The 23256-nt window shown below is 38.6% G+C and overlaps 1 protein-coding gene across 3 annotated transcripts; it reads right to left on the bottom strand.

Annotated features, from left to right (window-relative positions):
- Nucleotides 1-465: 465 nt before the first annotated feature.
- SMARCE1 (SWI/SNF related, matrix associated, actin dependent regulator of chromatin, subfamily e, member 1) lies at nucleotides 466-22906 on the bottom strand. 3 transcript variants are annotated; one of them, XM_036269052.1, is made up of 12 exons: nucleotides 22831-22894; nucleotides 20877-20928; nucleotides 20655-20698; nucleotides 17571-17675; nucleotides 12594-12674; nucleotides 10823-10954; nucleotides 10375-10546; nucleotides 7023-7195; nucleotides 5357-5458; nucleotides 4494-4704; nucleotides 1517-1727; nucleotides 485-1406 (listed from the first exon to the last, which is right to left on the bottom strand). In XM_036269052.1, the coding sequence occupies exons 2-11, from the start codon at nucleotides 20881-20883 to the stop codon at nucleotides 1519-1521; spliced, it is 1236 nt and encodes a 411-aa protein (XP_036124945.1). In that variant the 5' UTR covers nucleotides 20884-20928; nucleotides 22831-22894; the 3' UTR covers nucleotides 485-1406; nucleotides 1517-1518. The 3 variants fall into 3 exon arrangements, with proteins under 3 accessions (XP_036124944.1, XP_036124945.1, XP_036124946.1); XM_036269051.1 differs by having other exon boundaries at nucleotides 466-1727; nucleotides 22831-22906; XM_036269053.1 differs by lacking the exons at nucleotides 20655-20698; nucleotides 20877-20928; nucleotides 22831-22894 and adding an exon at nucleotides 15068-15224 and having other exon boundaries at nucleotides 485-1727.
- Nucleotides 22907-23256: the final 350 nt, after the last annotated feature.

Here is a 23256-nt window from a genome sequence, read left to right on the forward strand (position 1 = left end):
CCTCCTGCCCCGCTGGTGTGGCTCAGGAGATTGAGCATCGTCCCATGGTTCGATTCTCGTCAGGACACATGCCTGGGTTTAAGGCTTCATCCCCAGTGCAGAGGGCGTGCAGGAGGCAGCCGATCCATGTCTCTTTCTCACATTGATGTTTCTCTCTCTCTCTCCCCCCATTCCGTTCTCTCTAAAAAAAAAAAAAAAAATCAATGAAACATTAAAAAAACAAACCAAGAACCAACCTCCCTATGTGACATGACTATAACGTAAGCACACTAATTTTCACAAGTGTCTTGTACAAATGAACTTGCTAGGGCAGCAGTTTGGGTGAGATAGGACATTGAGTATGCAATGGCATAATGGCCGAGTGACCACGGTCATTGTGTTGTTACAGTCACAAAATTATTTGCTTGTTTTGCATATAAATATTTAGTGCATTAAAAACACTGAGACTTTTTTTCCTTTTTTATATTTTTATTACATTTGGACCTTTAAGAAACATATACCATCAGATATACCACTATTTAGTAAAAATCTATTCTAGTTTTTGGGAAGCATACGTGTCACAAACTATCTCGCTTCTAGTCTCTAAGACTTTACTAAGTTTATCAAAAGGTAGGCTCTGATCTATGGGATCCTGAGCCTTGAGGTTTTCAATGTTTTGATTATTGTAAAACAATTTCAAGTGGTTGAACTTAATTCCCAGCTATTTTTCTTCTAGAATGGGCCAATCATTTTGAAGTTATATACTCCCTTGCAAGAATAGTCAATTCCTTAAGCTTTGTGATCTACTCTGTCTTTGGAAAACTTGATAAAAAAGTAAATTTTTTTCTGTACAATAGAGATGAATTTACCAGAACATACCCAATATTAATTATAACAAAAAGCAGAATAGTGTGTATGTGCCATGTTAGCTTTAATGACTATTTCATACGCTAGTAACTACTCTATGGAGACTATTTCTTGATCAATACGATCCAAGTGTAGTTGCAGGTACACTCAACACTTTAACACAACTCTTGCTTATCTGACATTGATTACAAATAAAAAAGGGTAAGTAAACAAACATATACTCATACATGATTACGTTTTCAAGAAGCTACTCTTTGTGGAAGTAAACAGGAAAGGGAACTTTCAGGAAGCTGTTGATGGGGACTGAGAAGATTTAAAGCTATGGCTTTGGTAAGCACCCCAGTGAGCTATAGGAAGGCATTTGTAAGAGTAGATTCTGCAGCATCAAAGGATAATTCTCTAAAAGAGGTGGGCATTTTCTCAATTAATTTAAAGTCTGAGGCTGTCAGCAGTCAAGGGCTAGAAACAAGACCCAACGGAGAGAACCGTCGTCACAACCACTTGAGAAAGGTGACTCTGCCACTGGCTCATGATGCTATATGGTCCGAAAGCCTCTGGTGCTGTGATATGGACAAGAAAAGTATTAGCACACAAACCACATAACACCATTAAAACTCAAAAACATTTCTTTCATTTAAAAAAGCATTTAGAATACATAAAACAAGGCAACATTTATTCTTTTTTCTCGTCCTCTGGAAGGGGGTCTGTTGGCGGTTCCTCCACTGTTGCGCTGTTGCTCTCCGAGCCGGTGTTACTGTCGCTGGTCCCTTCCTCTGCCATACTGTCCACCCCCTCCTGTCCACTCTCCTTGTCCTCAGGAGTAGACGTGCCTTCTTCACCGTTCTGCTGACTTTCTGTCGTTTCTTCCAGGTGTGTCTCCTCTGTAATCACACATTTGTCACTGTTAGTGCTCAGACAAAACGCGCTCTTCTAATCACGCCGACAGTCAGTCGCGAGCTCCACGTTCCCACCCGGTAGCCGCTCACCACGTGCGGCTGTGAGGCACCTAAAATAAGCTAGTGTGACTGAGAAACTGTTAGCGTGTTTGAAACAATCTGGGGTTTAAACATCTATTTTTTAACTGTAAATTTATGAACTCTAAATACAGGCCAAGTATTTCTGATGAAAATTTAGCCTCCACATTTAAAAGATGTGCTGTAAGTATAAAATACACTTCAGATTCTGAAGATTTTATGAAAAAAGAATGTAAGAGATACTTCAAAAATGCTAATTGCATATACACAGGATGTAAAGTACAACATGCAAAAACAGTCAATAATACCGTAATAACTATGTATGGTGTCAGGTGGATACCAGACTTATCAAGGGGGATCATTTCATAAACTATATAAATGTCTAAGCATTATGCTATATACCTGAAGCTTATATAAAATAACACTGAATGTCAATTGTAGTTGAAAAAAGAAGTTGATTATATGTTGAAATGATATTGTTTAGGATAAATCGGGTTAATTAAATATACTATTAAAATTAATTTCGCTTTACTTTTATTTATTTATTTATTTATTTAATCCTCACCCGAGGACATTTTTCCATTTTTTGTTCAGATAAGAGTGGGAGGGAGGGAGGGAGGGAGAGGGGGAGAGAGAGAGAGAGAGAAACATAGACGTGAAAGGGACACATTTGAGTGGCTGCCTCCCATACGACCCAACCAGGGCCGGGGACAAACTGCCGCCGAGGGAACCGAACCTGGGTCTCTCTGGACCGCAGGCTGACGCTCTAACCGCTGAGCCAAACCAGCACTGTTTTGGCTCAGCGGTTAGAGCGTCAGCCCGTGGACCGGGGAGTACTGGGTTCGGTTCCCGCTAAGGGCACATACATTGGTTGCAGTCTGTCCCTGGCCCCAGTTGGGGTCATGTGGGTGGCAACCAGTCGATGTGTCTCTCTCACATGGATGTTTCACTCTCCTCCTCCCTCTCTCCCTCTCGCTCTATCTGAAGATAAATGCAAAAATGTTCTCGGGTAAGGATAAAAACAAAATTAAAAAAATAAAAATGTCGTTACTAGAAAATTAATAATTACACAGTGACTTACATTTATTTCTATTGAACAATGCTGTTGTAGGGTGCTTTGGATTTAATGAGTGAGAAAGTGTGTGTGGAAATGACATAAAGTCAGTATTTTAGGTACCTTATTAGTAGTCATGTTGGGCTGTTTTCTGTAAGAAATTAAGAGCATGAGGTTTTGCCCTAATAGATTCAATTTTCTTCAGTTTTTTTCCTTAGGCTAGAAGGATAAAAATTTGAGTAACGACCTATAGGCATGTCTATTCATAGATGACAAAACAGAGGCAAAGGTCGGAGTGTTCTGTTTAGTTGCAAAATGAGCAAAGAACTATATACCACACTCTAGCTCTTAAACTCTTGCATTAACCACAAAAATGTGCTCATGTTCCAAATTTTGTTAAGATAAAAAACATGTTCACACAAAACAGAAAAAGGCTCAAATAATGAAACTCAAAATCTTACTATCTGAAATGTTAATCTGCTGAATTACATTTTGTGGAAATATCCGGTAACAGTATTTATATTTCATTAAATGTTTTCCAGCTGTCAAATCGGAAGTTGTCAGTTGAGTACTAAGTATGACTACCATCCTTCCCACTTCTTGCAATGGTCCAGGAGACTTTCAGCTCTGTTCCCATAATACTTTTGCTTTGTTCTGTTTATATAGTGCGCTGGTCAGGGACAAAACCATGCCAGAAGGTAAGGTCATCTCAAAATCTCAAAGAATCATCAATTTAATCAGTATTTTATATAAGTTTTTCATGTTATTTTTTTTTGCCTTGAGGAATGCTTTTAATCAGAAAAATAAGTCCACCTGGAAGGAATAATTTTTCTAGGATGGGGTCAACAAATTTCTCTGTAGAGGTGTAGGAAACTGTAGTTTCCATGAGCCAGGTGGTCTCTTACAACCACTCAACTAGACTGTTGTCACCCTAAAGCAGCCACTGACAGTATGTAAACAAATGGATGGGGCTGTGTTCCAACAAAACTTTATTTAAGAAACAGGTGGCAGGTAGGATTTGGCCCTGTCCTAGGACACCAAAAATTATTTATCTTAAGAGCAATGACCACATCTTCTTTAAACAATTTTAGCAATAAAGGTTAAAATACTGAGTGTCAATATCATGTCAAATCCAATACTTAATGATTTTATATACATTTTTAAATTTAACCTTTGGAACTCTCTCTCCAAGGCAGGTGCCAGAATACTTACAGGGAGGGAACTGGGGTAAGCAGCTACACAAAGTCGTGTTGCTAGCGAGTGGCGAAGCAGTATTAGACCCCGATCTGACTCTGGAACCAGTATTCTCATCCATTATACTCTTACACTTTATATTCCCAAGCTGGAAAATGACATGACTTAATCTGGTAAAATAACCAAGACCTCTAAGAGCAAGACTAAATACATCACTCACTGCTGTTTTGCACCGATACCAACATGCTAAGTGACTCTACTATAAGAGATTAAGATTTGAAAAGAAATGGGTAGGTCATATAAAGAATAACTGAAGAGGCTCCAGTAACAGAGTGACCTCTGAAAAGCACCGAGAAAGAGAAATCAGAATTAAAGACAACCGTAAGAACCCTTGACATTCACTGTGGTGTCAACGGGGAGGCTACCTGTCTCCATTGGAATGCTCTCGTCGTCTTTCTTTTCTTCGGTCTTATTAGTGGCCTGCTCTTCCTCAGGAACAATGCTGCTCTGGCTTCGCTCAGCCTGCTCTGCTGCCTCCTTCTCCCTCTCCTCCTGCCTTTTGCGAGCCTGCTCCTCTGCCTGTGCAATTTCAGCTGCAATTTTTTCCATGTCCACTTCTATTTTTAAACCGCACAACTAGTAGTCAGAAAAAAATAAAACTCTCTTAGTAATGTTCTTTTCTTACAATCTCTGAACCAGAAAAATTACTTCAAAAATGGGTTTTCTTGGCTATATGTATATGGGAGAAAAAAACTATATGTAAATGGAAGAAAAAACATGTGATTTTAGGTCTTCTCTGAGACTCTTGTGTTCCCGGGAAAAGAAAGCTGCTCTGGAAGCCATGTAACATCAACTGTTACCAAGCAGTAAGCAAGGCAATGCTGATAGTGCTGGATTACATATAAAGCTTCTATTTTACCAAACACTAGATCTACCTGTTTTAATACAAAATGAAAACAGTGAGCTACATCTAACAAAGACATTTGACATATAAATCCCAATAAAGTGAAAATAATTGATTGTGTTAGAGTTAAAATGAAAACATCAGAGGATTCTAGAGTTTATAGGCTTAGTACATGTGTGCATATTAATATATTTCAAACCTATTACAATTTTGCAAGAAAATGGAAATAGTTTTAAAAAGCAAAGATCTACTGGTTATAGTGAATTTAACCCTGTTTTAAAGGGAACAATATAAAACAAAAGCACTATTTTGGGGGGGGAAAAAGAGAGAAAGAAAAGTAACAGACTTGGTGATAAAAGTATAGTTGACACATTAAATTGATACCCTTTTAAGTTCATTGTTAAATGAATCTGTGCTTTCCAGGAACTTCCTCTTCTTTTCCTGGTGTCGTTCCTCTATTTGAAGCAGTTCAGCTTCTAGTTTTCGCTGTAAGACATACGATCAGGCTTTATAATTACTGTATTACTTTCTCTAAAGTAAATGTCAAATATAACCCACACTTTCTTATACCGTAACAAACGTTTTGAAATTTATTTCTTATTAAAAAATTTTTTTTTTCAGATAGAGCAGGAGGGAGAGTGGGAGGAAGCGAGAAAGAGAAACATCGACATAAGAGAAACACATGGACCGGTTGCCACCCACACAACCCCAACCACGGCCAGGGACAAACTACAACCAAGGTACGTGTCCTTAGCGGGGAACCAAACTCGGGTCTCTCTGGTCCACGGGCTGACATTCTAACCGCTGAGCCAAACCGGCCAGGGCAGAAATTTTAATTTAAATAATTTATTACATAATGTGTCTACCTAAGATTTTTGGGGGGTTATTCTCACTTGGGGATATTTTCTAGAGAGTGGAAGGTAGGGTGGAAGTGGGGCAGAGAAGGAGAGAGAGGGGACAGGGGAGAGGGGGAGAGAGAGAGAGACAGAGAGAGAGAGAAACATTGATGTGAGAGAGACACATTGATTGGTTGCCTCCTGCATGTGCCTCTACTGGGGCAGGGGATTGAACCTGCAACCCAGGTACCTGCCCTTGACCAGAAATCGAACCCACAACCCATTGGTGAGATGGTGGATGATCCAACCACTGAGCAACACCGGCTAGTGCAAGATTTTTAAAAAGTAAATTGTAGGATAGAGGAATCACTATGACTAACAAATATGTGATAAATATTGTTTCAGGCCTGAGCAATTTCAGAAATACATACTGAATAAAGCAGTAAATGGTTGATAGGATGTTTCCAATTCTTAATGGATATACTTTCCACTAAAAGGCTTTATGTTACAGTTTTGTTTTTTTATTTATTTATTTTTTTATTTTATTTTATTTTTTTTTATCCTCACCCGAGGACACTTTTTCATTCTTTGTTCAGATAGAGCAGGAGGGAGAGAGAGAGAGAGAAACATCGATGTGAAAGGGACACATCGAGTGGCCGCCACCCGCACGACCAACCAGGGCCGGGGACAAACTGCAACCGAGGTACATGCCCTTAGCGGGAACCAAACCCGGGTCTCTCCGGACCGCAGGCCGACACTTTAACCACTGAGCCAAATCGGCCAGGGCCAGTTTTGTTTTTTTAAAAAAATTTTTTTCTTTATTGATTTTAGAGAGAGGGGGAGAGGGAGAGGGAGATAGAAACATCGATGAGAGAGAACATTGATTGGCCTCCTCCTGCACGCCCCCGACTGGGGATTTGGCCCACAACCTGAGCATGTGCCCTGACTGGGAATCCAACAGGCGACCTCTTGGTGCATGGGTCAATACTCAACCACTGAGCCACATGGGCTGGGCTCTATGTTACAGTTATAATGATAAATTTATTAAATCTCTGGGAAAGGTCCACTTCTTCAAGCCTCTTTCCTGAATCAGGAACAGGTTAGATTGAACACAGAAATATTTAACAGGTACACTGGTACAGTATACAGAACCAGGTCACCTGGGATCTATGGTGTGGGCCCATTTTATTATAACAAATGTTTTGTGACTTTACCTGATGAACCATTAAGGACTGGACCTGTCGTTTGAGCACCTGCATTCTGGCTGTTGTGACAACTGACCGAACGTCTGGCACCACACTCTCACTAAGGATTTCACTGATGAGGCGGTGGTTTCTTTGGAAACGGGCGGTAGCTGTATGCTTCATTGAAAAGCCATCATCATAATCTGGAACGAGATGTTCTGGAAATTAGGTCACCAGTCAACATAAACGGGAGCATGTAAAAATGTACATACGTAATTGCCAAGGAGTCAGTGCTCTCACAAGGCGGTCTAAAGGGCCTCATGGGAACACTGGGGCAATCACTTGATGAAAACCATCCAGGACATGCTGTGTTCATTGGCCAAGGTACTGGCTTTTCTCACAAAATCGTTAGGCGGTAATATGTATCTGAGAAGGATTTGGCTGAAACGACACAAGTGAGATATAACCACTTGTCTTTTAGCCTGGAAATCAACGTGAAGGATGCATATGATAGCAAAACGGATATTCTGCTGAATGTTTCACTCTCCTGGTAGTAATTTAAGGCATTTACAACTGATGAAAACATATGAACTGGGCAGTGTCTCTGTCACCATAGCACTTTGTTATTAAAGTAATGAAAATGCTCACTACAGAGAAAACATTATCTCCAGCAATATTCAGTTTCCCAGACCAGCACATACATTTTAGTATATTAAAAAACCACCAAGGTCCTAAAGTAATTTCGGAGGAAATATTACTTTTAATTTTTATCAATTTACCGGTACAGTTGTCAGTGTGTAAAAGCATTATTTGAATCCACTCAAATTCATACACATAAGTATAGATCTGATATATATGCTGATTTTTTAATAGCTATGTAACAGTGTTTCCTTAATCTCAAACTCTGCTCTATCACCTCCAGTTTTGGAGGTATCTGCTAATAATCATACTATTATTTAATATTATTTAAATTTACCCCCTAAAAAAAAGTTTTCTCTTAAACAGTATACATTAAGAGTTCCTCTCTCAACCACTGAGCATCTAAGTGTCCCATTGGAGGTGGAGGGACCACACTTCAGGAAACTGCTAGAGGCCTGCATTGAGCTGCTCTGTCATAGTTTAACACTTCCCTTATCATCTGGTGCTTAAGTAGTTCCTAAAACTCTTATTATCACAAAACAGCACCACTATAAGCTGTCGTGTAAGTTACTTTTTGTTTCCTTTTGTGTAACTTATTTAGGATATATACTTCTGAAATTAAAATAGTTGGAATAAAAGATACCATTTAAAAAATATTGTGACTTTACTGTTTAGAGAATAGGTTTTCATATTCACATTTATGACTATATATAGTAGTACATCTGTGCTGCCTCCATTTAAGTAATTTTTTTTGGCTTTCTTCTTTCATTTGCATGGCTCCAATACTGACCAATGGTGGGTAAATAACATCTTAGTAATTCGGGCTCTTCTTTATACTTGAGCTGTCTGGCTTTTTTTTTGGTGGAGGGGGAGGGCAGGCTTCTATTTTCTAATTCACCAGTTATTTAGTTTATCTCATGAATATTCTCTAAAATGTCACTTAAAAATGTCTTCAATGTCGTGTGTGAATAACTGAATATGTCTTGTAGGTATTTTAACAGCCTTCTTTGTTAAAGAAGTTAGCAGCTGTTGTACTTATGGACATGTTGCCTTTCTCTTGGTTTTACGTACATTTCCACCTCCCAAGTCTTCCTGTTCCTACTCAGTTCTGAGGTACAAAGTCCAAGGTCTAAAGTCATTCCTATCCCACTTAGTCAGTGTGGCTCAGTGGCTGAGCGTTGACCCATGCACCAAGAGGTTGTCAGTTCGATTCCTGGTCAGAACACATGGCCTGATTGTGGGCCCAATCCCCAGTGCAGGGCATGCAGGAGGCAGCCAATCGATATTCTCTCTCATTGATGTTTCTATCTCTCCCTCTCCCTTCCTCTCTAAAATCAATAAAGAAAAAAATAAATAAAAAAAAAGAAAAAAAGTAGTCATTCTTATCCTGGCATCTTAATTACTACCTGCCCTTTCTTACTAGCAGTCTTAAGATCCTATCTTAAACTTAAAAAACATAATGGGCAAGTATGAGAAGCAGAAGAAAGAAAACTCTTAATTTTAAAGATTTTTCCTGAGTGAGCCCTTTAGTCCACCTTAATGTTTATGCTGTTATCTTTCATCTAATGAAAGCTATTTTCTACTTATGGCTTCTAAGTTGCTAGCCTTTGTTTCCTCTTTTACTGAAAACCTACGATCCAATTATCTGTAGACTGGATATTCTCCTATTTTTTTACTTCTGTATGCGTTTCTTGCATTAACCATTCAATTTGAGCAATTAAGGTCTGCACGTGCTAGCATTTAGCACTGCTCATTCTGCTTAACACTTGATGGTTTCTATTCCTTATGCTATTCATTATAATTATTCTATTCTGTATTTATGACACTATTTGCCAATATCCCATTCCATTCTTTTAAAATAACATTTTTGTTTTTAAGTATATTAGTTTACTCATGTCTTTAGGTGGTATTATTGCTTCTTCTCTCAATGGTATATCTTCTTTAAACTTCTTACAAGCTTTCTGTACCCCTACTTTAAAATGGAATCTTGAATTATTTTTGATGTTTTTGTTGCTTGTAGCTAGAGCTTCCAACCTTTTCCATATCATAACAAGACCCAGAGAAAATATTCTCTGTATAGCATGTCTGATATGTGGATGAATATGCTCACAGCGGGAGGGGTCCTGCTCTGAGGCTCCTTGCAGTTCCAGACCCTGCCTGGCTGCACAAACCAGGGCATAATCTATAAACCTGCAAACCATTCATGAGATGCCAGTGAGGAAGTGCTGTTGTTTGTGTGTGTGTGTGTGTGCATAAAATTTGTGTACCCTCATGAGTGTTATCATGAGCTACATTTATAAATTCTAGTTGGATTCCTCCATTAATTGGAAAAAAAATTTCATAGTGCTTCTTTCCACTCATTAACTTTCTCTCTTAAGAGTCTTTAATTCAGAAATCAGGGAACCAAAAAGAAAACAGGATATAACTAGAAGGCATTTAACTTTTTAAAAGCAGTTGAGTAAAAATTCTGATTATGGCTCAAAAACCTTTCTGGCATTTTGAGTACAAAGATTTAGATAAATAAATAGCTTTTGCTATTTTCTGCACCAAGAAGGATATTTCCCTTTCTTGTGGGAAATTCATATACAAGTGTTACTAAAAATAATTAATCAAAATAGTGAAATGGCACTTAAATTATGCTTTGTTTTCCATGTAGGAAAAGGAGTAAAAACTGAAAAGATTTGTCATTTTTTAACTCTCAGAGAAAGCATAAACAAAACCCCACTTTATGTATTTATTTTACCATCAGGATCTTCAGCAGGCTGAATGCTCATGTATGGTTCTCCTTTCTCCATGCGAGACTGCCTCTGTCGACTTTCTTCCTCTAAAGCAGCTTCTGCACGACTTTTTGCATTTATGTAAGCAAGGTATGCAGGGGAATTATGGTAGGCCTTCATAGATTCATTGTACTCTATCTGAAATTCAAATGTTTTTCAGTTTTATAATTAACATTTTGCAGGTTAATGAATACCTATATTATCTCATAAGAATATCAAAAGACACCATAATTATCTCTTTTTTTCAGATAAGGAATCTGAAACCTAGAGAAATTGGGTGACTTGACCCAGGCAGACAAAGCCTCCGTGTAGCCAGCCTCAGCTGTCTGACTAGATCTTATGCTTCTTTTCTATGTAATAAGAAATGTTTATGCCTTTTCCACTGTATCCAGCCCACTGCAGTCCCCACTCTACCTTTTCTGCTTCGTATTCGTTTAAATATTCTTGTTTTTCTTCATCAGTGAGATCTCGCCACATGCCACCAATAATCTTGCCAATCTCCCACAACTTTAGGTCAGGGTTGGAAGCCTTTACTTGGTCCCAGACCTTAAAAAAGAAACAGGTGAAATTTCAGTATTGATGCTTAAAGACACAGACCTTTAAAAATACTTTTTAATGTGGACACTTAAAAATATAAACAAGAGCAGAGGGAATACAATCAAGTCTATATGTACTCATTAGCCTGCTGTAACAATCATCAATGTTGGCCAATCTCATTTCATCTATAGTTTGTCTGATGGACTGCTTTAAGGCAGACCTCAGACATCTCCAATCACTAAGATAAACTAACTCAATGACATAGTCTATGTCTAAGAGTTCACAAGCATTTACAAGTGATTAATCTGCATAATATAATACAATGTATCATCAAATACACATGTAATTATGTCCAAAAATTTAAGTTTCTAAATAGTGATAGAAATAGCTAAATGCTCATCTTTAATAAAGATACTGGCTTATTGCCCTGGGCGGTTTGGCTCAGTGGTCGAGTGTCGGCCCTTGGACCAATGAGTTGCAGGTTTGATCCCGGTCAAGGGCATATACCTCAGTTGCGGTTCGTCCCCAGCCCTGTTTGGGGTTGTGTGGGAGGCAACCAGTCGATATGTCCCTCTCACGTCATGTTTCTCTCTCTCCCTTCCTCCCACTCTATCTGAAGATAAATAGAAAAATATCCTCGGGTGAGGATTAAAAAAATTAAAAAGTAAAAAATAAAAGATACTGGCTTATCTGTTACTTTGAGTAATGTAGGTTTGGCTCAGTGGTTGAGCATCAACCCATGTACTAAGAGGTTGCTGGTTTGATTCCTGGTCAGGGCACATGCCCAGGTTGTGGGCCCGATCCCCAGTGGGGGGCATGCAGGAGGTGGCCAACTGAAGTTCTCTCATTGGTGTTTCTATCTCTCCCTCTCCCTTCTTCTCAAACATCAATAAAAAAATAAAAAAAGGCCCTGGCCAGTTTGGCTCAGTGGTTGGAGCGTCGGCCTGCGGTCTGGAGAGACCCGGGTTCGGTTCCCGCTAAGGGCACGTACTTCGGTTGCAGTTTGTCCCCGGCCCTGGTTGGTTGTGCGGGTGGCAGCCACTCGATGTGTCCCTTCACGTCGATGTTTCTCTCTCTCTCTCTCCCTCCCACTCTATCTGTACAAAAAATGGAAAAATATCCTCGGGTGAGGATAAAATAAAAAATAAAAAATAAATAAAAATAAAAAAAGCACTAAGAGTAATGTAGGTTCATCACACACAAAAAAAGGAGGAAAATTCAAGGTAGTATAAAGAAAATAAAAATTACCAAAAGCTTACTATTTAGAAATAACCATGTCTTTTGGCTTTTTTCTCCCTTCAAATTAACATGTAGTTACTATTATTTTTATACAAATAAGATATTAATACATACAGTCTTATATTCCTTTTTTCACTTAACCTTCTTCTCATCATCAAATATTCTCCAAAAGACTGCATAACGTTGGCTATATAACATTGTCTTAAAGATTTTAACAGTTTATTTAATCATGTTCTTCTTGTTGAATTTTAGCCCTGGAATTTTAAAATTAGAACTAACTTCTTTAAAAACTGCAACCCTTGATCCTTTCCTCTGACAAAGCACGTAAGAGCTGGCTAACCCTCCGAGATCTGATGGAAAGTAAAGAAACAGACGGCAGCCCACTCCTTTCCGGCTCCTTGGCACCCACCTTTCTGCTGTACCTCATGTAGGGCATCAGCGGCTTATCTGGTGGCTTTGGGGGTTTTGGAATCGTAATACCAGAGGATGCCTACAAAAGAGTTAAATACATTCATTATTCAATTGCAAGAAGTTCACCAGCAAGAAGAAAAGAGAGTGCCTTAAAAAATTCTAATGCTCCTTTCTTCTACTCGTCCATGGATATAAGATTCTTATATTTTCTCCACTGAAAATAGCTATCACTGCAAATTCAGAAATGTTCACATCAAAAGAAAATGAAGAAAATGACTTTAAGCACATATTTAAAAATACTTTACATAGCAGGTTACTGCTACTGCTTTGACAACCTGGCTGTAAGAACAAATAAATTATTACATAACAATCCATACATCGAAAATACATGGTTATATATCAAATGTCCCACATTTAGGACATTACCTGGCACCTTTTATTTTGCTTTATTTACCATTACACATACAGTCAACACTTGATTATCTGCACCAGAATCTGAACTCCTTCAGCACTGAGCCACACTCATACTGTCTACAGGGCACTTTGTATCTGTTTGTATTATTTTAGAAGTCACCCCTATACAAACAACAATACCACCACCACAAAAATTACTTCCTAGGTTCAAAAACGGGTAACAAGAAACCTTATCTCCTTTATCATGACTAGGGATTTTGTTTTTCTTCAGGTTCTACATCCATATCTAGTGGTTTTCTCTAAGCGGGGGTCAATAAGTGTGAACTAAAAGTCACCCCTTTTTTATCAGTCCAAATAACAGGGTAGGGACAAACAAGATGACCAGGAACAGAGAAATGGCAGACATGGGCCATTACAGTATATCTAGAAACTCAATTTGATTAAAAAATTTTGGTTTTGTAGGGAACACACAAAAGAAAAGAAAACAGAAGAAGAGGAGGAGGAGGGGAGAGGAAAAAACATGATTTATAAAGGTAAAGAAAAAAGTGTGTTAGAGGGGAAGAAAAAGAAAAAGAAGGAGAAAGATAAGAGATTGGTTTGTTCTATGGGCTAATACATAGGCAAGAGATAACAGGTAACTTCTAGTGGGCACCCCACATAATTCCAATCCAAGAATGCCCATTTCTGAACTTAGTCTCATCTTAATATATATGACTGCACTTGCTCAAGGACCCAGAATAAACCACGGCTGAATTACTTTTATTTTCCATTAATTTTTGGAAGACTTCTGATATTGATTCTCCTTGCCAGGTAGCAGGAAAAAAGTACTGATTTCACTCTAATTATCAAGACAGAGACTGGCAAATCCTAAACTAAAGAGACATGTTGTTCCCTTGCTCTTCTGTTGTTGCTGTGAGAAAACCGCAGGGAAACTCCTCCATTCTGGACTGGGACCCCAATCATCATCTCATTTTCATGCACAGGCTCAGAGATTAGCATGTTTGCTCCCTATTCCGTTGCTTTCAAACAATGCTTCCTTTCCTGTGAAGGTCTCCCTTCGTCCCCATATACTTTTCAATAACTCTGCTTCTTCATTCACAAAATTATTAGAAAGCATTTCACCTTTGAAGCAGTATTTCTTCTCTTCTCACTCCTCACGTACATTCTTATCACACCTCATGCTGGTGCCCGCACAGACAGACCCTGCTTTTAGTGAGCAGTGGGCAATGGAGCGAGGTGAGCCACAGGGGAGGGGAGCTGTCAACCGTGGTGGTATGAACAGTAAGGGAAGATCTGTCTCAGGGTCTATAGTTCTTTCGAGGGTAGGGAGGGTGGAGTAGGGAGTAATTCGTACAAAGCTAACCTTATGTCATAAAAATCAGAGCAAGACATACAAAAGTCTGATAATTTAGACATGAAGTTATTAGAAAGTATTTCCAACACAAATCTTCAGAATTTCATGAAGTAGGTTACAAATAAAGTTGGAATTATGCCAATAATTGAAGTTGGTTGGCCACTGTTAACAACTTTTTAAAAAAGGGGTAAAGACTTCTAAAATGTCTATGCTTGAATATGTTGAATTAAAACACTTAAAAGACAAATTATGGTAATATTTACTCTAAGATATTTTCCCAGAACTGCATTTTATAACATTAGTGGATCTGCTTATTTCCCTTCCTTTCTCCCAAAGAAAGGTACCCAGAGCACCCACCTATTGAGGCCCTATTTTCATGTCATTAACCAGTAAGTTTACAAACACAAACAAAACCCAAAACAGTAACAGCAAAGTTAAATTCTAGCTGATTCTGAGGATACTAAAATTTGTATCATTAAACACTCCTATCGTGTACCATCTCAGCCAGCCATCTTTCCAGACTGTCGTAGTGCCCAGTGGTTATGCTTTGGCTGGCTTGTTTCCTTTATTTCCGTTACTTCTTTCCTTGCTGTTATCAGGACACCTATCTCTAGCAGCAACTCTCCCTCTTTCCAATTTTCTGCTTCTAACTGGCAATGAGTTGGGGGAAAACAAGTAATTATGCTTGTTAAAACTGTGCTTACGTAAGAGTGAGGTCCTGGGAATCGCCTACAAATAAAGTCCATGACTTTGTGAAATTTATTTTGGCTACTCAAGAGTTTGTTGTTGGTTCTTCCCAATTCTCAGCTGTTTCTCTGGTAGGATCTCATTTAAGGGTTTTCTTCTGGGATGGAATTTCCACTAAAGTACAGAAATAAGCTGTTTTTAACATTTTATCTCAATCTGTTTTCACACTGTACTTAAGAGAATGTTAATCGTCACCTGAATGAAGACCTGACCAGGAGTGATTTCCATCTTATAGCTATCACAAGCACTCCAAAAGGTTAAGACATGCTATATAAAGTTATTGTCTGAAGACTATTCAAGTGTACTGGAGTCAACAGAAAAACCAGATTTTCTATAGAGCCTACTTTTTAGGGCTTCACAGAATCATTCCTTCAAATCACAGATTTAAGGCAATTTGTAGATAATAATATCAAATAGGAGGCCCTCCCAACCTGTCCAAAGTAACACATAATTGGGATCATCCTAAAATAAAAACACTTTCATAATGGTCAAAATCAGATCTATTGAATCCGAACATGGCTTTAATTAGATATATAAAATAGGTAGTGTAAAACTTTAGCCATAAATAATTTTCTTAGAGAATGATGCAATGACCTAAGACATAGGTCATTAAAAGTTGAAGGAGGTAGAATGAACACAGGTAAAAGCCTCCATATTTTCTAGGCATTTCAGGTTAAGTCTAACCAACAGTTTAATTATACTTTAATCTGATATTGAGAGGACAATAATACAAAGAAAACAACCACAAAGAACCCAAACACCAAATTTTCCACACCCGACAACCCTCTTATCCAAATCTACCCTGAAGCTAGTGCCCACTCCAAATGTTGGGTTCCAATATCCACAAGAAGGAATGGGAAGAAACAGGTAATTGACCTAGGATCCAAGCCAGAGAGTGCACTTTCCTTTCCTAGTAAGTCTCCATTAAATGATCTCAACTTATTAACAGAGAATTCTCACAGATACACCCAAGTTAAGAACAAAATGCTTACAACAAACTGAAATATAAATGATTCTACAGTTACCACCATTTCTATTCCATTAACATAGATAATCAAGAGCTGACTGTATAGAACAATTAAAATGTAATAATTCTTGTTTACTGCTCATGAGCAATTTTCTGCATTAACACGAATGGTCCAAAATCGATTCTGTTCCTTGTTTAAAATGTTCTTTATCATTTGATAACCTTGCCACCCATTACACTCGTGAAACAACACATTTTGGCCAGGGAAAAACATGTACCAGTAGACATAAAAATTGTATGCATTGTAAAATGCATACATACACACACTCTGTCAGAATTCTTTTCAGATACCATGAAATTATGCATGGCACATAAAACTTGATATGCTTATGAAGTACAAATTATGCAGAAACAATGAAAATTTTAGACAAACAAAACCTATCAAGCTAAGCAATATGCTTACCAAGATAGTTTGGTAGTTATAAGCTTTTTGCTCTAGCTTGACTACAGGGTGAGAGGGCCTTTTGAAGTTACATTAATTGAATTATTTATGAATACAGCAAACAAAAACCAGGTATTGAGAAGTTTACAGCCATTCTGGGTTGCAAGATTTTTACTAATACCATATTCCAATGTATGTAGGTATTTGGCTTTTGGATTCATTTCATTTATTTTTGGTAAATCACTTTTACAGTTATTTGTTTCTTTGTTACCTAAACTTCCTTGAATGGAGTTTAAGAAGAGTCTAAAATAAAAATTCTGAAGTACATCACCCAATTTTGATTATCTACGGTTTATCATTTATTTTACTTTTATATTTACTTTTCCTTAGGTTAATCAGTTAAATAAAACATCTTCAATTTCAGAAATCACATGCCTTATCCTAAGGAATATAAGCACACTTCTAGTTGTAGATATCTAGTCTGGCACTTCAAATTAATTTCATTCAACTTTCATTCTGCAATTCTTCAATGTGACACAAGTGTCTTTTTCTCTTTTTAACGGAAGACAAGTGAATCTCAGTTAGAAGGTCAACTATTAAATCCAAAAGACAAATAATTACGTGTAGCAATTCAAACTGGTAGGCCAGCCTAAAAAGCCAGGTCTGTAAGCCCAGCCTTTACTAAGAAACTGAGTTTTTGAGTGTAAGGCCAATTACCTTAAATAAAAGATAACGCTTCATCTCAACTAGAGTATTTTACCATAAGAAATTCCATGTTTGTCTACACACTGTATAAGCATTAAGTGCCCAAGGTTTTATCTCTACCAACCACCAAAAAGAATGAAGATTTTTCTTCTATATATATATCCAGATCTCACTATATATTTTTTTTTCAGTGCAAGATTGTACAACAAATGTTTAAAATAGTCAAAAAGCCAGGTTAAAAAATTTTTTTAATGCCTGAGCTGGTGATTCACAAGGACCTAACTCTGAAGGCATTTCTGGTCAATTCCAGTTGTTTGCCGGATGCTGTAATAGTTGATTCTCCTACCGTGACCCGGCTGTTGGTGCCCGGGTTCCCTCCCAGCCTGTAGTTGTTGTAGGCGAGATGACTGTATGGATTGTATCCCACAAACCCTGGTGTGCTGGGCATTTGCTGATGGAAACAAATGAGACAAAAACACGAATGAGAAATGAGCTCAAACGAGGAAAACACAGAAATGAAAAATGATCTGCATATGGCATGCAAAAGCAACCTGAATTTAAACAAGCAATGATGTGTTGTAGTTGTTCTTTTTCTTTCACTGAGAAACCAGTCTGCAAGTGGGTTTTTTTCTTTTTCCTTTTTTCTCTTTCTTTCTCTTTGCAGGGGCCAGTGGTGTTTGTAGGAGTGTGAATGGGTGTGTGCTTGCATTTTTGGGATAAGCAATACAACGAAGTGTCTTAAACATTCAGGATTACCTTATGGTCAATAGTATGATATAACAACTCAGCAATATATGTCTGTGAGGAAAGCTTGAAATGTGATAAACCAGAAGTCTGAAAACATTTTACATGCAAAACAAAACATGATTTATTTGACAGTTATGTGGATGCTGCCAATGTATTTATCTACTAAAAACAAAAACAAGAAATGGACTGCTTTCAAAGACAGTTTTAAGTCATTTTATATAATGTGAGAAATGAGAAGAGACTCAAATCAGGAAGTCAGAAGTTGTCAATAGAAAAGAACATATGTGGGATTCAATGGATGTCACATACATGATTCCAAAACAAAGACTTGTAAGAAATGCATGGATTTCATTCTGGTGTATTGTCTGATTTTTTTAACCCAGTCATTCTTTTATAGGCTTTCTCTTCCATCTCTTCTTTGATCCATCTTCCATAGGTCATTCATGAACAATTTCTGCATTTAGTTAATATGAACTACTTTTCTAGTTGACAGACTTGAACTCTCTTTTTAAAAAATCTAGTTTCCTGATAAATCTAGCCCTTTCAAAACCACAACTACTCGTTGCAGCAACGGAATTCTTGGTTTTTGTGAATTATGTGTTGATGTGATTACAAGTGGGCTCATATATAGCAGTGCCCTTGTGGTTAATACAATGGCATCCAATGTTCATGAGAATCTAGGTATAATGCTTAAAAGGAATGTAGCAAAGAGAGACCAAAGTAGAGTATTTTCCCTAATGAAATTCAATCAAAACAAGTGACAATAATTTCATTTTAACATGCAATTAACAATATCAGTCCTGAACTGTATGATGTAAAATACACTCAACACATTCCAACTAAACTGTTATAAAATAAACACAATTTTCTAAAACATGCCGCTGCACATATCCTTAGTCTGAAAGATATTCAAGCATATGATACTCTATAAGAGAAAAGAACTGACCAATTTATAGTCTATATAGTTATAGAAGACGCAAATTAAGCTTATTTAAGTAGGCAAAACACAGATGAAGTAGCAAAGGCACAAAAGAAGTGTATATTACTTGGAACGATACATTTGGGTAGTGGAGGTGGTGGTGGTGATGACTGTGATGGTGGTGGTAGAAATAATGGAAAAAAAGGAAGGAGGATAACTAATTTAATATCTACTCTGTTGGATGTCCTAATCCCTAGTCTTCTGTATTTTATGTGTCAAGGTGAAACTATAATGGCTAAATAGAAACATGACTAAAGAAAGGCAAAAAAAAAAAAAATCCCTTTCTACATTTGAGAAGTCATAAGTGGACACCTGGTTTTGGAGCTATATTTATTATCTCAAAAAACCAAGTGTGCCTTCCAGATACTATACACTGTCTGAGGCAGTATTTACATCAAAATGGCACCTTCAAAAGTTGCATAAACAATGAGAATCACTGTTAAACACTGAGGCAATAATATAAGAAAAACTGGGGAGCTAAAAAAAAAAAAATTGAAACTAAAACATGACAATTATACCATTTCCAAAAATGAAGTACATGGTTAGCTCTTTGAGGTCAGGAATCTCAACTGTTCCACTCCACCTGTATAGCCACTAGCAGAGTGCCAAGGAGATGGTGGTAAGAAATGTTCTTTGATTTAAGAAAGAAAACAAAGCAAACACAGGACTTTAAGATTTACAGGAGGTAACTTTAGAGACTATATAAGTTGAACGGAGAACAAATGATACAGTATCTCTTTTTAAAAACATCTTACTAAAGAAAACCAAACTGTTGATAAATATAACTAAAACATTTATCTAAGGGTTAGTAATTAAGAATAGTTATGTAGAGGAGAAAATAAAATTACACAAGGACCTAATTAGTAAACTAGCTTGAAATTTAGGGGGTAAGGGGTCTGGAAGGAGGGCTAACAGCTTTTAAAGAATTGCTTTTGTAGGATATGGTCAATGTTAAGTGTTTTGTTTTTTTAAATAAAAAAACAAGGAAGGAATCTATTTCAGCAAGGCCTGAAGAGTTATTACTGTTAAATTTGTTTTATGGATTGGACAGTTATTTGACATGCTGACCAAGCTGGGTCAGAACTTGCTGGGTGAAAAAACCAGTTCACAACTATTATTTAGACACTTTGAAACAAATCACAAACCAATAAAATATTATTTATGGAGTGGAATAAAATTCAATAGCAGGATCTGACCCACAGATAATAAAATCCTTACTTGAACAGCTTGAAAATAAAGATTTAAAATGACTCTTATTATAGAACTGGAAGCTTTATTGTTTAATTTAATATAAAAACTATATATAGAAAAGGAGAGAAAAGTGTAACCAGTTTAAGGTTAGGTTTAAAAATAATAAATGCCAGAATGAGCATTCATTCAATATCCACATTAAAAACTCTTAATAAGAGATTAACAAGAAAGAAATGTTAAACTTGTCAGTTATTTCCCATTAAAAAAAAAAAAAAAAAAAGAATTGAGCATAGGAAGTTGGCCTTTCAGCAATATGTTTCTTTAAATGTTGGGGTTGGTTCAAGGTAAGATGCAAAGAGTTATTTTATTTAGTAGGAAGTGCTGTTTTTTTTTTTAAAGCTGATTTTTTCATCCTGTTGCTGTGATGATTGAGTGACCCTTCCTGGAAGACATCTGGGTTTTTGTATCAAGGCCAGACTTGGCTATTACATTAACAAGAAAATTAAAACTTACTGTTGCAGGAGCTGGGGTGGGAGGTGGGGCATAAGATGGTCTTTCTGTTTGAAAGAAAATAAATAACTTCTTGTAAACAACTGAGATATAATACTATGCAACAAAACTACCAATGGTCCTGTTTTGAAGAAAAAAAAATGAGAGTATTTTGGAATTCCCATTTGCTAGGGCATTAGACTCTTACTTATATAGATTGATAAATATAAAAAAAATGAAACTTACTTGACATTTTGGAAGATTAAGTTCTCAGTTCCTTAAGAATGAATCTGAGACACTAAAATAAAAAAAAAGGAAAAAAAGAAAAAAAAAGAGAATCAAAACTCAGCAAGCATGAGAGAATGTTTTCCTAAATAGGGTAGTTTAATTGGTATTTCTTAGTAAAATTACATTAGCTTCTAATAACCAAGCCTTTTGCATATTTTACTAGTTCTTTAGGTCATTTGGTTGATCAGAATTAAATGACTAAAACAAATTACTGGGGATATTAAAAGTAATATTAGACATTTGAAGTTTCTTCTTATGCTACTAAGCCACCTCTTGTATGGAAAACATTTTGCTGATGCCATGTACACATTTAATCAGACCGATAAAAATATGACAATAGAATGTGATATATAAGCAGGGACCACACCAAGGAGGCCTACAGACACTGACAGCTCCCAGATCAGCAGCAGCTCTCCCTTCCTTTCAGCATAACAACTTCTATTAACATGGAGCAGCATTTTATTTCTGGAAGCAGTGCAAAAGGTAACTGGCATGCTGACTCTTACCCCTTCACAGCCTGTTGCAAAATATATCCCCTTAGTGGAGCTTTCTTGATAAATTACCTGGGCAGAATTGCCTCATCTGTATTCCTACCCAATTTACATAGATCTATGATATTGTGTATTATATCATATACCTGTTAATATGACTAGATTGTGTGCTGTCTGGAAACTGGGACCATCTAATTCATCACTGTAGTCCCAGTACCTAGCACAATTCTTAATAAATTTTGCCCTAGTATTACCAGCTCATGGCATGACCATACACAAGAGCTTGCTCCTGACATCACTAGACATCACACACAGTGTAAACAAAGAGACACTCATTTTTAGAAAAAAGGCAAATAACTTCTATGACTACGGGAGTACTTCCATCCAACGTTATGTGAAACAAACAAGATTCTTTTGCTCCTATTCCGCATTTTAAGGGAATTCTCTGGAGCATGAGGAATAAGAGCCCTGGTGTAGAAAGAAATACTGTGGTTTATTTTCTCAATGGCCTAAACTGGACCTCTCACTCTTTCCTTAAGAAACAGGCAGAAACCACTGCCTCTGGTGTAAATTTCCTTGCTGCTCACATTCAGGGAGCTGTCAACATCCAGTAGTCCTTGCTGTGGGAGCCCTGACAAGGACTGCCACAAGCTCCCTGGGATATATCACTCTTCGTTAATTCTTTCAAATGACTGCCCTCCTTGGCCACCCCATGAATTCCAAGAGCGGGCTTGTACATTTGTCCACCATTGGACCTACCCCCAGTGCCTGACATAAGATACTAGATAGGTATTTGCTGAATACCTTACGGGACAGGCTAATGACTTACATTATTTCGTTTAATAGTCACAACTACCAACAAGATCTGTACTACTATTTCCGTTTGACTGATCAAAAGGGAGTCTCCGTGGGTTTAAGTAACTTGTCTAAAAACACGCAGCCAGGAAAAGCCAGGGATGGGTTTCACACCCAGGCCAAACCGTTCCAGAGCTTTCGCTCTTCACTCTAAGCCACACCTCGAGTTCTCAGGTCGCTGCCTGAGCCACAGGGAAACCCCCTTCCGGTGGGGTGATGACCACGGGCCTGGCTGCCCCAAGGGCTTCCTCTGAGGTCGTTTCCTTTAGGTTTGTTGCAAAGGATGCACGTTACCAACACCTCCACTAGGGCGGGGTATGCACGGCTGCTTTGACCAATTTTGGGGGGTCAGTGGAAGCGGCGAGTCTGGCCGCCTAGGAGGGAACCCAGGTGGGACTCCCAACCCTCGCTCCGCTAGGCCTCAGGGAGGCCGCAACCACCCCCAGCTCTGGCCCCGCGGCCAAGCCCGAACCCCAGCAACCCCCGGGGGCTCGGAGTCCAGCCGAGCCGGGGCACCGCGACCCGCCGCCCTCCCGACCCGGTGGAGCCCAGTCGGAAACACTCACCCGCGGGCAGAAAAAGCGCCCGCAGCTCCGGCCTCGCTTCCCTTTGTCCCGCGCACGCCCCGCCCCTCGCGTCCGGGGCTTCCGCACTCGCACTTTCCACACGCCGCCGAATTGCTTTTTGGGCGCCCCGCGCCTGTCTCGGACCAATAAACCTCGGGGCGAGGGCGCGTGATGCTTCGCACAGTCCGGGATTTTTTTTCAGGGTCTACGCGTTCCTCCAAACTCCCCGAGTTTGGATACGGTTCCAGCCGGGCGCCGATTCGTCACGGCGGAGAAGGCCGAGGGGGCCCGACCGCCTGCGAGGCCCGGGTTCCGGGGCCGATGGGGCGGCGGCGGCGCGGCGGGAGGTGCGGCTGCGCCGGCGGCGGCGGGGTCGGCTCCGCGCGCGGGCCCGGAAGACGGCGGGAGTCGCCCCGGCGTGAGGCC

The sequence above is a fragment of the Molossus molossus genome, unplaced genomic scaffold (genome assembly GCF_014108415.1).
Source record: "Molossus molossus isolate mMolMol1 unplaced genomic scaffold, mMolMol1.p scaffold_m16_p_19, whole genome shotgun sequence".
NCBI lineage: Eukaryota > Metazoa > Chordata > Mammalia > Chiroptera > Molossidae > Molossus > Molossus molossus.

Bases quoted from the DNA above. Each gene is read 5' to 3' on its own strand.
- SMARCE1 (XM_036269051.1), bottom strand. The intron at 7,196-10,374 runs GTAAAATAAATA...ATCTCGTTCCAG, and splicing joins GCCTGCTGAAGATCCTGATG to ATTATGATGATGGCTTTTCA. The intron at 4,705-5,356 runs GTATCAATTTAA...TCTGACTACTAG, and splicing joins TTAACAATGAACTTAAAAGG to TTGTGCGGTTTAAAAATAGA.